The 15,250-nt window shown below is 46.3% G+C and overlaps 1 protein-coding gene across 4 annotated transcripts in view; it reads left to right on the forward strand.

Moving 5' to 3' along the window:
• The window catches only part of LOC139046793 (trichohyalin-like), a 44,143-nt gene extending 28,893 nt beyond the window's left edge, over positions 1 to 15,250 (forward strand). For 3 of the 4 annotated variants that reach the window (XM_070520693.1, XM_070520696.1, XM_070520694.1), the window contains 8 exons: positions 673 to 740; positions 1,333 to 1,513; positions 2,282 to 2,354; positions 10,113 to 10,262; positions 11,752 to 11,853; positions 12,303 to 12,381; positions 14,453 to 14,541; positions 15,082 to 15,250. In XM_070520693.1, coding sequence (XP_070376794.1) covers positions 673 to 740; positions 1,333 to 1,513; positions 2,282 to 2,354; positions 10,113 to 10,262; positions 11,752 to 11,853; positions 12,303 to 12,381; positions 14,453 to 14,541; positions 15,082 to 15,132 — 793 coding nt within the window. In that variant the 3' untranslated portion in view covers positions 15,133 to 15,250. The remainder of the gene's footprint in view (positions 1 to 672; positions 741 to 1,332; positions 1,514 to 2,281; positions 2,355 to 10,112; positions 10,263 to 11,751; positions 11,854 to 12,302; positions 12,382 to 14,452; positions 14,542 to 15,081) is intronic. The other variant, XM_070520695.1, reaches the window with a different exon arrangement.

The following is a 15,250-nucleotide window of genomic DNA, read 5'->3' on the forward strand; positions in this document are numbered from 1 at the left end:
GGGAAAGTTTCTGTTACTTATAGGAACGCGAACTTCGCACTTAAAAAAAGGTCAGAATTTTCTGTCCAGGATGATTCTTTTCTGGAGTGTGAAGTTAGCTTTTTTTTTTCAAATAGACAAATGTAGAGCTCCCTTTGTAGCTTCTTGCAGTTACTCGTAGCAGAATGGCAATTCTTCCTTGCATGAAGCTTTCGCAATCATGAGGGTTTCCGCATAACTGTGGTCGTTTAATCGATCCGTTCTTGAGCTTCCTTTGTTATTGAAGATGAAAGTTACAATGCAAGACGTACGCGCTATTCATGTAAGTCTTGGTCAGGTGGGTTAGGTCGCCTTGTAGGAGTTGCATATCGGGGCGGGTGAGCCCGCCTGCGTACGATGTGCGAATAATGCCGAATTCAATCAGCTGTTCAACAGCTTCTACAACAAGTGACCCAGTACTTCTTTAAATATAGTTCGTATAACTTCAGATGAGTCATGACAACTGGCTTCATTTGTGTTGCGTAGCAGCTTAACATAGACGTTGAATGTCAGAGAGTAAAACGTGGCAACTGTACGTTACGACAAACATTTCTGCAGTCACTTTTCTTAGAAACAGATTGATGTGTCTTAGGCAAAATTGAGACCCCTCCCGATGAAAAAGAATTTAGAACGGTAGGACACTTTCTCTTTCAGGCTTGACCGAAAGTGCATAGAGGAGTATCACGACCCTTGTGGCAGGGACTTGGCGACAGCGTTTGCAGGTTAGCAATACACGTTCTGTGCAGACCTATCTTTCCCGTGCATGCGTAGTCATAGTTTTGAAAGCAGATTATTAGCCTCCGCTCTAGCGCAGCGGTACGTGCTACGAAGGCCTCAGAGAATTGCAGAGCTAGCACCAGATGATCCTGGAACATGCCCAGAGTGAAACACACAGGTGCTCAGTAAGCCGCTCAATAGGGCCACGTTAAGTGCTAATGGCTCATGTGTTGTATAACCATAAGGAGCTGTATGAGCCTTTGCTTAAAATTGAAGCAGAAGTGGACCTTTCTTTCGGTCAACTCCAGTACGACTAGTCCAAATGTTTACCTTACAAAGCGGTACTGCTTCCGGCAAAGCGACAGAACAGGAAAGTCGTGTAGCTTCTCGCTGCGGCCGCCTCATCTAAAGTCTTCCACAGCGGGACAATCGACTTGTTCGTCTATGCTATATGCACTGCGTCATATTTCATTCTTAAATCAACGTGGTCCCTCAAGTGGCCACGCCGCTCTGCCGCTCAGCGCTATAGATACATATCTATTCTGTATTCCATTCTAACGGTCAATCGATGTATCCCTCCATGATTCTGTCGGCTAGGTGGCAAGCGCCCACGGTTTCTTGGGGACCTGGTGCAACCGATACAGACGTCTAGCGACATCATGCCCTCCAAGGCTCGCTCCGAGTCCAACCTGCTCGGCGACCCGCGGAGGCAACGCGAGGTGGCCATGTTAGTGCCGCACCTGCACCTCCTGCTCGCACGCAAGGGTGATGGACCGCAGTGAGTGGGCGTTAGATATACACTTAGGCGTGCATACGGGTATAGGGGCAAGAAATCCCCTTTCACTCGGCGGACGCTCACACACGCGTGGTTTTTCTGCGGTCGGCTGCATAGTGCTTAAATACGACGGCACTTAAGTGCAAACTGAACAACTATTTTTGACGTCCAGTGCAAACTGTACGAATGTGGCCCGTTCGCTCATCATGTAAGTAATCTGAGTTTGCCAGCGCCACGAGTGACCCTCAGAAATCACAAGGCTTGCCCCAGCTGCACATTAATGTATTTGTCATAGGTAAGACCAAGCTATAGTGTAAATAGACCGAGGAGGCAATGCCGCTTTCCGTTTCAGCCCTAATGTTCGTAGTAGACACTCATAGTATGTAAAAGGTGAGGGGTGGCCAACGGGATACCTCAGTTTTCCAACTTTTACGAGCGTTAAAACACTGTTTATCAATGACACACTTTAGTCTTTGGCTCCTTCTTAGTGCAAAACTCAAGCATACATGTTGCGTGGCTGTTCCATCACAAACGCAGCCTAGGATGCTTGTCCTCTGTGCTCTTTTGTGTGCGTATTCAAAAAATGACACTTCGCAATGTGGCTACTGCGTGTCCTCACACTTGAAATTAACTGCAAGCTCAAAAATTACTCGGTCGAAATCCAAATCGCGTCTGCATATCGCCTTATCGTAGTAGCCCTAGAAAGAATATTTGGGGATATGTACTCGTGAGATTTCACTGCGTTCACGTGCACTACCGTGTGTTATGCAGATTTAAGCCTGGCAGAAAGCTCGTTCGTAGCGTCCTGCCTCCGAACTTGTACCGCAAAGAACTACTAAAACAGGTAAGGTGTTTAATCTGCTCGTTCCTCTAATGCTTTTTTTTTTGCTACTATATCATTTCCGTAGAGTGCGTTTCAGCGCCTGCTGATAAGCCACGTTATTAAACATACGAAACCAGCTGAAGAAAGATGATGAGAGCGCAATGAGTCTTTTTTGGGACAGGAGTGAAGAAGATACAAAACCAGAGTTTGTCCCGTCACCTTTATCGCTTCTGATCGCGTCTTTTTTACGCTGGTTTCGTATCTTTGCTGTAACAGTGCTTGCCTTAGCTTCATTTTACATAGAGACGCCTCAGTAGTCATCTCTTGTCTACAATTGGGCCAGTATGCTATACTTTTGTTTGGAATTCGTGGGTCATGGTTGCGATCGTGGAGGAAAGAAATTAACGAGGTGGGAGGATTACGTAACGCAACCATCCTTGGCAAGCACACTCTCCGTCAAGTCATTCTCTTCGCTTTTTCCCTCGCTTTGTGGGCACAACATGTGAGCGCTCAGACTCGGTTTATTGACCGAGAATGTTTGGTTCTCTGTAGTTTTTAATTCATGCGGGCATTTGTTCGGCTGCGTTGTCGTAACTCTGTCTGCAGAATTTCTGAAGTGAAGGCGCTAAAATGACGGAGGACAAAGAAGAAACACACACACAAACAGGGCGCCTCACCGATTTATACTACGAGCGCAATCACAGTTTCTCAGGGCGCATTCGCGTTCAAGTAAAGCAGTTCTTTGCGTGACAGTGATATGGATGCAACACTTACGCAGCTATCAGCTGCTTCAATGATTCTTTTGGCCTCAATTATTAATCTAACCCATTTGTCACGGCTTCTGGCAACCACAGCGCAGGCGTGGAAGTCTGGCTTACATCTGCAATTTCTACAATGAATTGCCAGGTGGCCCTCCCTCCCATTGTTCACTTTGTTATTGTGTTGCCTCAGCCTGTCATTCAGGCACTGCTCTGTTTGGCCCACGTACTTTTTTCCACAATCTAAAGGAATCTCATAAACAACTCCTGCCTGACAATCTACCTATTTGTTTTCGTGCTTTGTGGCACAGGCCGGTGCCTTGCGGGAATAAGGGTTGGTCATTCGACATAGCTTAGAGAGCTTGCACGGGGCAGAAAACACGACATTTACGTTAGCTCGCTTTGCAATCTTTTTCAAATTATGTGACATGCAGTGTATGTAAGGTATGACAGCAACTTTTTCTTTTTCGCGGGGTGACTCCTGGTCCGGTTGGCGGACTCGCGACTTCTTCAGTATTGTTTCCGCTACGGACACTAAAACAGGTTGCGGGTAGCCTGCCTCTTCCAGGCGGTCAATCTGCTTAAGAAAACTCGCCTCAGCTCGATGTGGACAGGACTTCTTAAAAACATTCAGCAGGCACATGTTGGCAATGCTGCGTTTAACAAGCTTAGAATGAGAGGAACTAAAAGGCAGCAGAGGTTTAGTAGCGCGAGGTTCATACTGCCAACAGACATGGTTACTTGTTAAAAACAATCTAAGATCTAAAAACCTGATGGAGGAATCTACCGAAAGTTCGTGGGTCACTTCAATGGGGGATAAAGTCTGCCTGAAGGTTGTCAATGTTTGACTAACGACCAAGTCGGCGTCACTGCAATTTTTATCTACCAAAATTAGGAAGTCGTCAACAAATCTAAAAACTTTGACTACGCTACTACCCTCGAGACTGCTAGAAATGGTTCTGCCAGCACGAGCTAAAAATAAGTCACTCAGGATCGGAGCTAAACACGACCCTATGCAGACGCCGTTCTTTTGCAGGTATACAAACGACTGTCCCATTCAATATAGGTGGAAGCCAGGTAATGTTCTAGCATAGCCAAGAATTTGTCTTCCGGAATACCAGTTTCGTTCTGAAAAGCCAGGGAGCCGAAACTGTCAATGCCTTCCTGGACGCATTGAAGCAATTCTGCTTTTGGCATGCTATAATATAGATATTTCAGATCTACAGAAAAGGCCTCTAATTCTGCTTTTCTCTGTCTTGACAAGTACTCGACTACTTGTGCAGAGTCCTTTACCAGGTAAGGGTCGATAGTTGGGGTGTTGCTTAACCAACACGCCCAACTATCCATCCTAACGTCTGTCTGCAGAGCGGGAGCACTAAAACCTGCCACGCACTCTGATGTAACGATAGCGTATTGGGGCGACTCGCTTGGCTTCGGTCGTGTTGCACAATGCCACCTCATAGCTCTTTACCTATTCTCAAGGTAACAATACACTACTACAGGCATTCATTAAAACTGTTGACACTCCGAATGCGCGCAGGAGAAATGTAAACGAGATGATCGATGCTGGTCAAGGCAAAAAGTACAGGCTACGGCGGCGACGGGACCATGCTTTTGAAAGCAGAAGCATACGAAATTTGTTCATTCATTGCTGACCACTTTTATGAATAGTTATCCGTAGTTTATTGGAACGTTTACGAAATGTCCAGGGGCACCGGGAATAAAAGAATGCAGCTTTTCCTGACGTTGAGAACGCTGCTAAGTTCTGCTGCGCGGTACAGTGAACAGCGTCCAGACCAGGATGGTAGAATCGTGGTATAGGCACAACTTTTCACATATTTTAGCATAAGTGCTTCAGGGGTATCGTGAATGTGAGTGGAAACAATTCCTTGAAATTCAGGTCAATTTCGAGGAGCAATACCAGCAGAGGTGAAATGCATCGAAAAGTGCATTTCGGGCACTTCCATGATGTCGTCAATATGTCCGTTTATGAGATCATTATAATCGTATGACGAGTACGAAACGTAAGCACCGACGTGCCGAAAGTGCACCACGTCCAGAGAGCTCCTCGCTCCAGTGCACTTCGCAAAAACAACGAGGCGTGCAAGGACAAACATCTGTGCGCTGTTTGGGCAGTAGTCAGTCGAGTAACCCACTTCAGTGCACACAGTAGCGTCTGGCAGTGGCCTTTGAAGTGTCTGCTTCGTCCGCTGTGGGTGCTCTCGAAACGCCGCAGTCTAGTCACGGACAAACGCCCGATTAGAGGAGTCATCTTTTTCGTCGCCTCATTAATTCAACGCACGTTACCGGCGAACGGTGGGTTCAGACAGGTACAACGAAAAGAACTACATTTCTCTTCTTTGTAAATTGCTCTGTTCCCATTAGAGATTGCGGGTGTGAACGTTCGCAGGGCCATGGGTTGATGCCGACGATCAATCTTCTTCACCGGAATAGTACAAACAACCTTGACGCTAGAATGGGTAGACTAACGGTCGGTGGATGGCAGGGGCGCGAGATGAAGATGAACGACTGAAAGGGCGCATGGTATGTTACTGGTCTACTAAAAGGGGAAAGAGAATAGCGCAAACCAGGAGTTCCACAAAATGAGAGGGACACACACAGAAGCGCTACTAACAACTACTTTTATTCTTCCGCCACAGAACACATATACACACCATGGCCACACATGCGCAAACGTAATCAAAATGAACACATCATTTACACCAGGCAGATATGTGAACTTAAAAACTGACACTCTGCAGCGTAAAGAGATAAGAATGTATCACTGACACGTTTATCTGCTTTTTCTTTATGTGATAAGCTTCTAGTAGTGATCGCATTTGCTACATGAATCAAGGTCTCATCATGATGAGACCCAAGATGAGACCCAAGAATCAACGTCTCATCAAAGCGCGGTGCACAATTGCGGCAAGAATTCAAATGGGACACAAGATTTGCACCTCTGTCAGCATTGCTGTTTGCTTATCTGGTGTGGTAGGGCATAAACCACTCCGATCGCACACGGAACGTACGATATTCCATGCCTAATTTGGCAGCCTCGCCTGTTATCAACGCATGTGCGGGCACACAGTTTTGTAAGTTTGTTCGGAGCAGAAAAAGCTAGAGGGACGCCGTGCCTATCTGCGACCTTCTTAAGGTTGTGGGGAAACCGTATGTATATAAGGCACCACCACAGGTCTGAACGCTTCACGTTCTGTCGTCGACCTCGTACTCGGCTTTCTTATTTTCAACCTCTGTAACAGACCCTCGGCTATAGCGTCAAGAGCGTCATAGGGAACCCTGCTGCCGAAAGCCGGCGAAACTTATAATCAAAACTGACCTACATTTTATGCACACATAATTTATTGAGTGCTGATTCCATGCATTAAGATGCTATGCCTCTTTCGACAATTTTTAATGCTCCGACTTGAAAGACAAAATTTCTTTTTGTGCCCGAGAAAGTTAAATCCAACAAACATGACGTTCACAGAACTATAGGTTATGATCAAGGAACTGCAACTGATTATTGTGGCGTAGTTCGTGGGTAAATCTTAATCCTTGACCACATTAATTAAAAACACATAAAACCCCATTAACGGTATCCAGGTAGGAGGAGTCACATGCTAAAAACGCTAAAAAGTCGTCGACGTATCTAAAAACCTTTAAAACCTTTCCCTCTTTAAAAACGTCATCTAAAGACTGGTCTACCGTAGTTAAAAATACGTCACAAAGGACTGGGGCGACACAGGACCCGATCGATACATACGCCGTTCCGTTGTAAAAACGGTTGGTCATTAAAAACAAGAAATGTAACTTTCAGATAAAGCTCTAAAAGAGTTAAGAAATTTCCCACTGATAATCCGACAGCATTCTGGAGCTCTAGCTCACCGTTTTCCTCAATGCAACATTTCACACTAATGAGCAGTTCGCATTGTGGTACCGAATAGAATAAATATTTTATATCTATTGAAGAAGCATAGCCAACATTTTCATTTTTTTGCAAGAACTGCACAACTTCATCCAATTTCTTGGTCTGGAAGGGATTATTTACAGACAGTAACTTCAATTGCTTCTGCAAGAATCAGCTTACATTGTACTGCCAGCAACCAGTCTCGCTGACAATTTGTTCTCAAAGGTGTCTCCGGTTTGTGCGCGTTTTAGCTGTAAAATATATTGACAACCACTTGCCTCTAGTATTTTCTATGTCCCTTGCAAGCTTCCCGAGTTCGAGATTTTTGCAGAAATCCATAAATTTAGTTTTTACCCTGACGTCGCCTTTCTTAAGTGGGACAAAGTTTTGGGTAATGGCCTGCAAAGCCTTTTCACTAAAGACACCCTTCTTCGCCGCAACGAAACCCCGTTTTGTCACCCTGCAAAAGATACAATTTGTTCGCTTTAAAAAACGACACCACTCGTCGAACAACGTTGTTCCCGCGGCCGGACGTCCCTTTCGGTGCACACTTTTCCAAGCACTCCACACCTTCAAGTAAACAACGTTCGCGCGGTCTTCTTGCTTCGCCTTTCAGGCTACGTGCCTATTCTAAGCGACGCATTCGTGTGTGCGTGCACATGTAGACACACTGAACTTAGGGCCTTTCTCCAGCACACGGGAGACGGTTTCGGGTAGGCTGACGTTTCCAAGTACCTCAACACGTTTATATTCAGTAGAACTAGTCGTTCCACGGGACCCTCACAGATCCTTTACAATACACTTCCAATTGGCCTCCATGAGCTGCGCGGCAAGACGTGTGAAGGCTCGGCACTTACTAAGGTCAAGCCAGTCCGGATCGACTGAATGGCACACCGACCAGAGCCAGTCTTGTTAAAGGCGCTCTTGCCGCCAAAGCTCTGACCGTAGAAGCTTGCACAATCTCTTGACATGTCCACACGACGGCGCCACAGGTCCGAAGAAGGCTCCCAAATCCGCCGGGACGAGACCTTTACGTAGGAAATACCCGTAGTAACTTGCTCGACATGTGGCTTGGATTATGCGGCTGAATAGCGCGTTGATGACGGAAGAAGATGTAGGAGATGACACACAAAAAGGTGGCTGGTGGTACGAGAATAAAAGTAGTTGTTAGTAGTGCTTCTGTGTGTGTTTCTCTCATTTTGTGGCCGTCCTGGTTTGCGCTATTCTCTTTTACTGGACATTTACCAACTCGCCCCTGCAGAAGTTTTACGAAAAGGGACACAAGTTTAGGACATTACATGGGCTCTACGTCGGTGCTAAAGGCTATAGACACAGGGACACTAAATGTATTGAGTTCTAGGTTAGGCCAACAGAATGCGTTCGCGAAAGACCGGATATGTTAGTCTTTACTGCAAGCAGTCGTTAAGCCATGAAGAAAGTCATGCGTTTTTGTGAACGTCTGCTTGGAGATAATTTGTTCTTTAAGGTTATTGCTCATCAATTCATAATGAATATCTTATGCTTTTAACTAAGCTTAACCTGGCAACTTTCGGTAACTTTACCCAGAGCGAATTTTTTCTCTAAATCGAGCCGTTTATGCCAAATAATCGCAACCAAGTTTTGAAAAAAAATGTCCTACCAGTGTCAACAGGTTTATTGTTTCTCTTTGCATTTCTTTAGTTTATTGTGCGTCTCATTCCGAAAACGCCGTCATTGTGAAAACAAACTGTCAAGATTCGCACACTTCTTTAACGTTGTAGTCGGCCCTCTCAGCTGAGATCGAGGCCGCTGAACTCGGCGAACATTTCTTTGTGAATAGGTCATGCAGTTTCGCAATCGTCATACTTCCACTGACCCTGCATGTATAAGTTCAACAAGCGAACCAAGCTCATCTCCATGAAAATTTAGTGATCGAATATATTTCTACCCCTAATTACCCTGCTTTAGGTACGGGGTAGTGGTAATATGGATAAATAAATTACACATGTCGTTGTAGATTTCTATTTGCAAGACTGCGCGCTTGTATCAGTGAAGTCATGCACGTGGGCGTTCAGAATGCCTATGGGTTCAGAACGAAAGACAGGCAAGCAATGAGCGGCGCTGAACGTATGCATAATGTCCGTACTTAGCGTCTGCGAGATCGCCATGGTATTTCCGTTGATTGCGGCAAGGGAGCCGCAATAATTTTCCGCAAACTCACAATAAAGCATCCCTCTCATGTTCAATGTGTCAGTGCATCTCGGTATAGTACTCAAAGACGTGATACCATCAATGGTGCCTCGATCATGCCAAAGCGCTAATACATTGGGATGCATTCATTTTGTCATTGCTTCAGTGTCCCAGACATGTCCCAGCGAGAATGCACTGACGGCGATGAGGTGTTGCTAAACTGTCTAATATAAGGGCTAAAGTGTGTCTCACTGACTCCCATTTATATTACTAGGCACATTACAAACTGTCTTTTTAGATGTGAAGTCCTGTAAGGTATTTTGTTTTTATATGTATACGACGTCCTTTTGTCATTCTCATTACCTGCTCCTTGTTGGAGGAAAATGGAGGGATGGGGGGGGGGGGGGGGGGTACACAAAGATATCGCCCCTGCTAGAAATTGAATCCAGGCTTGCCACGCGGAAGACGGAAATTCTGCCGTGAAGCAAATCGCGCACTTTATCAAGTCAAGCGCCGGACAAGTGATCATTGATTGCTGTGACATCGCCTCTCAAATTTCCAATGCGACGATCTGATAAACACCGGAAATCTCGGAAGGCTGTGTCTGCTTGGGTGTGAGTCGTGACGCAGATGCTGTTGCATGAGCAGAAAGGCGACCAAGCCGCAGTTCGCCTTCGTCGCCGCGATTGCTTGTGATGGCCTTTAGAAATTAACGGATCAGAAACAAACCAAGGTACAGAAAAAGCATTTTGACAAGAGGGGGATATACGCTAATATGCGCGCTCTTGTGGCAACCTTAGCTTGCTTCTCCTTCTCGCAAGTCGTGTTGCGCAACGTGTAAGTCAGCGTACTTGTAGTTCATACGCAGCGGTGAGAGCATGCAGGCTTTTAGTTTCCACAGAAGACGGTGTCGAGCAAATTACCCTCTGCCTGAACCTGAAGCAGATCGAGGAGAAGCAGCAGCGGCTAGACGAGCAACGTCAGCGTGACCAGGAGGAAGAAGAGAAGCTCGAGAGGCGAGTCCAGCAGCAGCAGGCCAAGATGTACCAGGAGTACCAGGAGGAGAGGAAAAGGCACAGGGCCAAGGACCAGGTGATGACGTCCTTTGCTTCGACATCGTTGCCGCATGCGCTCGAGTGAGCTCAGTTGTGGGCGATTCAGTATCACTACTCTAAATATTAACCCTCACCACTGAGACTATATATCCTAGAGTCTAGACAGTGTTAGTCGGCTCTGTGCGCCCATGTGTAGAACATACAATGAAGTAGTACCAAGAAGAGATGAAGAAGAACAGGGTCAAGGACCACGAGACGCGACGTCCTTTGCAACTCAGTTTGTGGCCCATTCAAATTCACCTAGATAGCTCTTACAGTATAATCTACACCAGTATATGCGGCAGTGTCATATCCAGAATTTTTTTCTGGGGAAGGGAGCAGGGGTAGGGGGAGGCGAGGGCATTCGGGTATTGCCGCACGTCGTAATACGTCACGTATTATGGCACACAGAAATTTCGAGTGGAAGGGGGCTTAAACCCCTCCCCCCCCCCCCCTCATTGGCTGCGTCCCTGATATGCGGTGTAGTCTTCGGTTCTCTGGAAAGATTAAGCGGAACATGGCTTCGGGGACGCCTACACGTGGTATCGTCCACGTAGTGTGTGTAAATTATCATTTTCATACACTATGAAAAAAAATAAGTTCTTATTTCATATGCTATCTATCATTTCTGCAAAAAATAAGTTCTTATTTCATATGCTATCTATCATTTCTGCATGAAATCACAGTTTTTGCGCACCTCTTTCGCTTTTTCTTGTCCTCTACTCATTCTATCTTCAACTTCTCGACCTCAGCATTTACTTCGATGTATTGCCAGCTTTTCGCAAACCGAGCACGTTTCCTCTTGCTGCAATATATTCTTGCCAATCCTTTGATGACTAAAAACATAGAACAGACATTGGCGTGGCGTGTAAAGTATGGCCCATGCTTCACAAATGGCGCGGCTCCTCAAGCTTTACTCTCAAGAGCCAGATGAGTGTCACCAAAGCTGAAGTGTATTGAGGGAGCTTAGCCTAAATGTGCCCTGCCTCCCTCCTCCCTTGTACTGACGCGACAGTTGCCCTAACATCATCATGCATTTGTTAAATCAAATGCACAGATAAAGTGGGCAAGACATTTCTGAATTGCCTTTTAAAAAGCTACGTGATATATTTGTATGTGCTTTTCTTCGAACAAGGTATTATTGTGCGTGCGTGCGTGCGTGCGTGCGTGCGTGTGTGCGTGCGTGCGTGCGTGCGTGCGTGCGTGTTCCGATGTGTCTGATTGTGCGCGTATGTGTGCGTGTGCATATGCATATGATTGTGTGTGTGTGTGTGTGTTACAATGTGCATTCTGTAGACAAGCGTACTTATATATAAGGTGCGTGTTGTACAATGTGGTCAGGCTCCTCTGAGGCTGTAATACAGTTTTCTTTCTTCTTCTCTTTTTGTCAGATCGTCCTCGCAACTATGTTCCTCAATTACTTTATTTATATCGGCCCATGTGAACAGCTCATATAGCCACTCCTTTCATTGGGTGTCACGGCGCAGGTCACCCGACGTCCGGAGCAGACGGTCAAGGGTCAGCACGACAAGGAAAGAATGATGATTGAGACCAAGAGGTCGGTGCCTCATGCCAAGGCACAGAAGCCGGTAGGTGTAAAGGTCATACGCCGGGTACAACCGCCTTCCTTAGCGTTTTGTTGAAATATCTGATTGAGATCTCTGATTCGTACGCTGTATGCCGCACAGCCGCAGTGTGAGAAGATGAGCATGCATAGGAGAAAAAGCACAAGTGACTTCCATTATCAATAAAATCAACGAAGACAAGTCTGTTTGTCGAAATAGTGGCTCCAGCATTTGTTCAACCACTATTGATCACTTACGTTGTCAATACTGCACTACCACATTTGGACGAGGGCTAAATAAACAACTGCGCGTTCCATAAGAATCCAAAATTGTGTATTTATCAAACGGTGGACGCAATATGAAAAAAAAAACTAAGCCGACATTACCGGTACATCGCGTCCAATCGGAGTCCGAAACTTATAGTGCATTGACCAAACTGCCAATAAAGTTTGACAAGCTTCTCCCACTTTCAGATGACTCGTCTTACTGAAGACAGTCGAAAACTAAGGAGCGACGCGACCCCTGACTTTCGGCCTCCCCGACGGCGAAGCGGTAAGGTTAACTCCAGCTAACTGCGAAGCTGACTCACACCATGGATCGGACACACGTGACAGTGTGACCCTAATCGCTGGATATTTGCTGTTCCGGCGCAGTTACCGAGTGTTGCTTATGTAAGAGATCCACGTGCGAATGGTTGTTAGGGGTAAACTCGTGGTCCTTTCAAGCTAAAAGTTAGCAGGAGCGGCTGCACTCTGATGGTTTCGTTCATAGCATTACGGGACGCAATACTTGCCTGTCCTACCAAGAAGATATTACAATTTACAAGCTCAGCCGCAGCGCTGCGGCACCGAAACAGTAGAGCGGTCTGGCCTGTCCGTACAGCTTACGGAATACCGGCACACTGGAGATATCGACGGCAGCAGCTGTGCTGGCATCGCGCCGCCTTGTGACGCTTTCTTCAATCACGTCATAAAAAACCTCGCGCTGCATCGTTATTGCAAGTGGAACACAAAGAAAAGCTAAATATACAGGTTGCTAACGTTAGTTTGCTGCTGACAGCGCGCCTTTGCGCCAGATTAAAGGTAGAGCATGATGGTTTCAATTGCAATTCCGGGCGCCCTAGTCAACGTTAGTGTGGCAAGATGGCGCAACCAAGCACCGCTGCTGCTCTCGTCTGTGTCTCCGGTGTTCCGGCATGCCGCAAACTGCATTACATTTTTACGGACAGGATAAAACTTTCTAGAGTGACTTAGCTTGCCCATATACGCATTATTCATCACGGAATTCAGAGTTACCGTAGGCATAGTCAGCGTGCAACACTTGTATCAACAACATGTGATGCTTTGTCCAAAACAGAGGATTGGAAATGTTTGGAGACAATGTCTTCTCAGCTGACTTTACACGGGTTGGCGTATCTCGGATCTCATAATTTTGTAACCACTTCTAGGAAAAAAGGCCTTTTCTCGGCTCCAGAGCATCGTAACGAGTCGCAGAGAATATCAAAATGGAGGTCTCAAGGAAACACAAAGAGATAATTAGTCGCACAATAGGTAACGTTAACGGTACGGGCTTAGTAATTGGCTTCGATATAATCAAAAATTAATAGTCACATGCTCCTGTAAAGGGTGCACCGCCGTAGACATGGACATAATGAGGCGAAGCCACCATATGGCGCACGTTTGGGAAATGGAGCGAGTTCATTGGTCACAGTGATCAAGCTGAGGACTATGAACGATGGATTATGGACAACACGTTTTATAAGTCACTATTGCAGTATCCCTATAAAATGAGCATGCATGCTTACATTTAGTTTCATATTGACGTTATGCCGCGTGGCACCCCAAGCGAACAAAAAAAATATCTCCAAGATCTGGAGCATATATTATGGGAATGCCAACGGATACATAACAATAACGAGAACGCGGCCTTTGGCAACAGCCTTCGCACGCGCTGAGAAGCCGCGCTGCTCAGCCTCGCCCTCGAGGATCAACTATGGACCGTCCAGTGGGCCGAGGATGCCGCCAGGACCCACGAACTCCTGGCCGTCACCTAGGCGGGGCCTTTGGCCCTCCCCACCAACTCGCAAGATACGCAATAAAGTTATTTCCTCTTCCCTCCAAGATCGACCCAACTGGCCTCTTGGTCAAAAAAAAAATGTGCCGACCAAGAAGACAAAGTCGACGTAATTACGCGTGAAATGCGATACAAATAAGATACAAAATGAGTGAATAACTACCAGCAAAAAAGAAGTGACAGAATGGGATATATCATCAACATCTAGACATCGAATACCACCATGTAAACTTACGTCGACCGTGTCTTCTTTAACGTCGACGCTTTATTTTCTTTGTGTGTGTGTGTGTGTGTGTGTGTGTGTGTGTGCGTGTGCGTGTGCGTGTGCGTGTGCGTGTGTGTGTGTGTGTGTGTGTGTGTGTGTGTGTGTGTGTGTGTGTGTGTGTGTGTGTGTTCGTCGATCGAAACCAACAAAAAATGCATGTTGGTGACTATGCCACTGCCAACTCTCTGCACCAGAAACTGCGCAAAATATGGTTGGTCGCTACTTTGTGTCTGCTATCGTTTAGCAATGGAGCCCAATTACAGTCCTTTTATCTCAAACACGCAGAATCACGAGACAGATTGGCCAACAACGTTGAGATCCTCCGGCGACAGCTCGCAACAGAACAGCAGATCAACAGGATACAGCAGATGCAGGTCAGTTACTGCATAAGCATTCCTCACACTGTGCGAAGTATCATGAAACGACAATCAGTGTCGTTCTGTACAATTTAACTGCAAACCACTGATTTTATTGACGGCGCACTTTTGTTTGGTCACAAGGGTTGGTCCGCCGGATTTGTTTTCGTGTGACGGATCCCATCCCGAAACGGTGCATAGTTGCAAACAGCGTTCACATGAACTCGACGCTAGCGCTTTACGATAATACGTCATAATGCGATGCGCCAGTGTTTACATGCATATCAAGAGCGAACGTGCCGCTTCTTTCTCCCCCACCCCCTTTCTGAACAATAATTATCTCTCTCCTGATGCATTAGGTGATGCGTCTTCTCAGCGGTTCAGCTCCCCTTGCATGTGTAACGATGCGATAGAAAGATGCGAGGCGCTACTGTCGCGTTCATGTAAACGCGGTTACAGGCCCTATCAAAGCTATTGTGTTTCCTGCGCCCAACAGTGTCGACGGAATGGACCTTCCATTAATTGATTCACGTAACGCTATACGCTGCTATTTTGCAGAAGAACTACGTCATCACCGAGGCTGGTCGGTGCGAGGACTCAGACTGCTGAGTGGACCTGCTGCTTCGACGCGTTCCAGAAGCGAAGGCTGCTCTCGTAGACACTTCGTGCCGTTGTTTCAAGTTGCCTTCAAATCAATAAATACGCACCACAGGCCTGTTAACTCCAA

This window comes from Dermacentor albipictus, chromosome 6, assembly GCF_038994185.2.
Source record: "Dermacentor albipictus isolate Rhodes 1998 colony chromosome 6, USDA_Dalb.pri_finalv2, whole genome shotgun sequence".
Taxonomy (NCBI): domain Eukaryota; kingdom Metazoa; phylum Arthropoda; class Arachnida; order Ixodida; family Ixodidae; genus Dermacentor; species Dermacentor albipictus.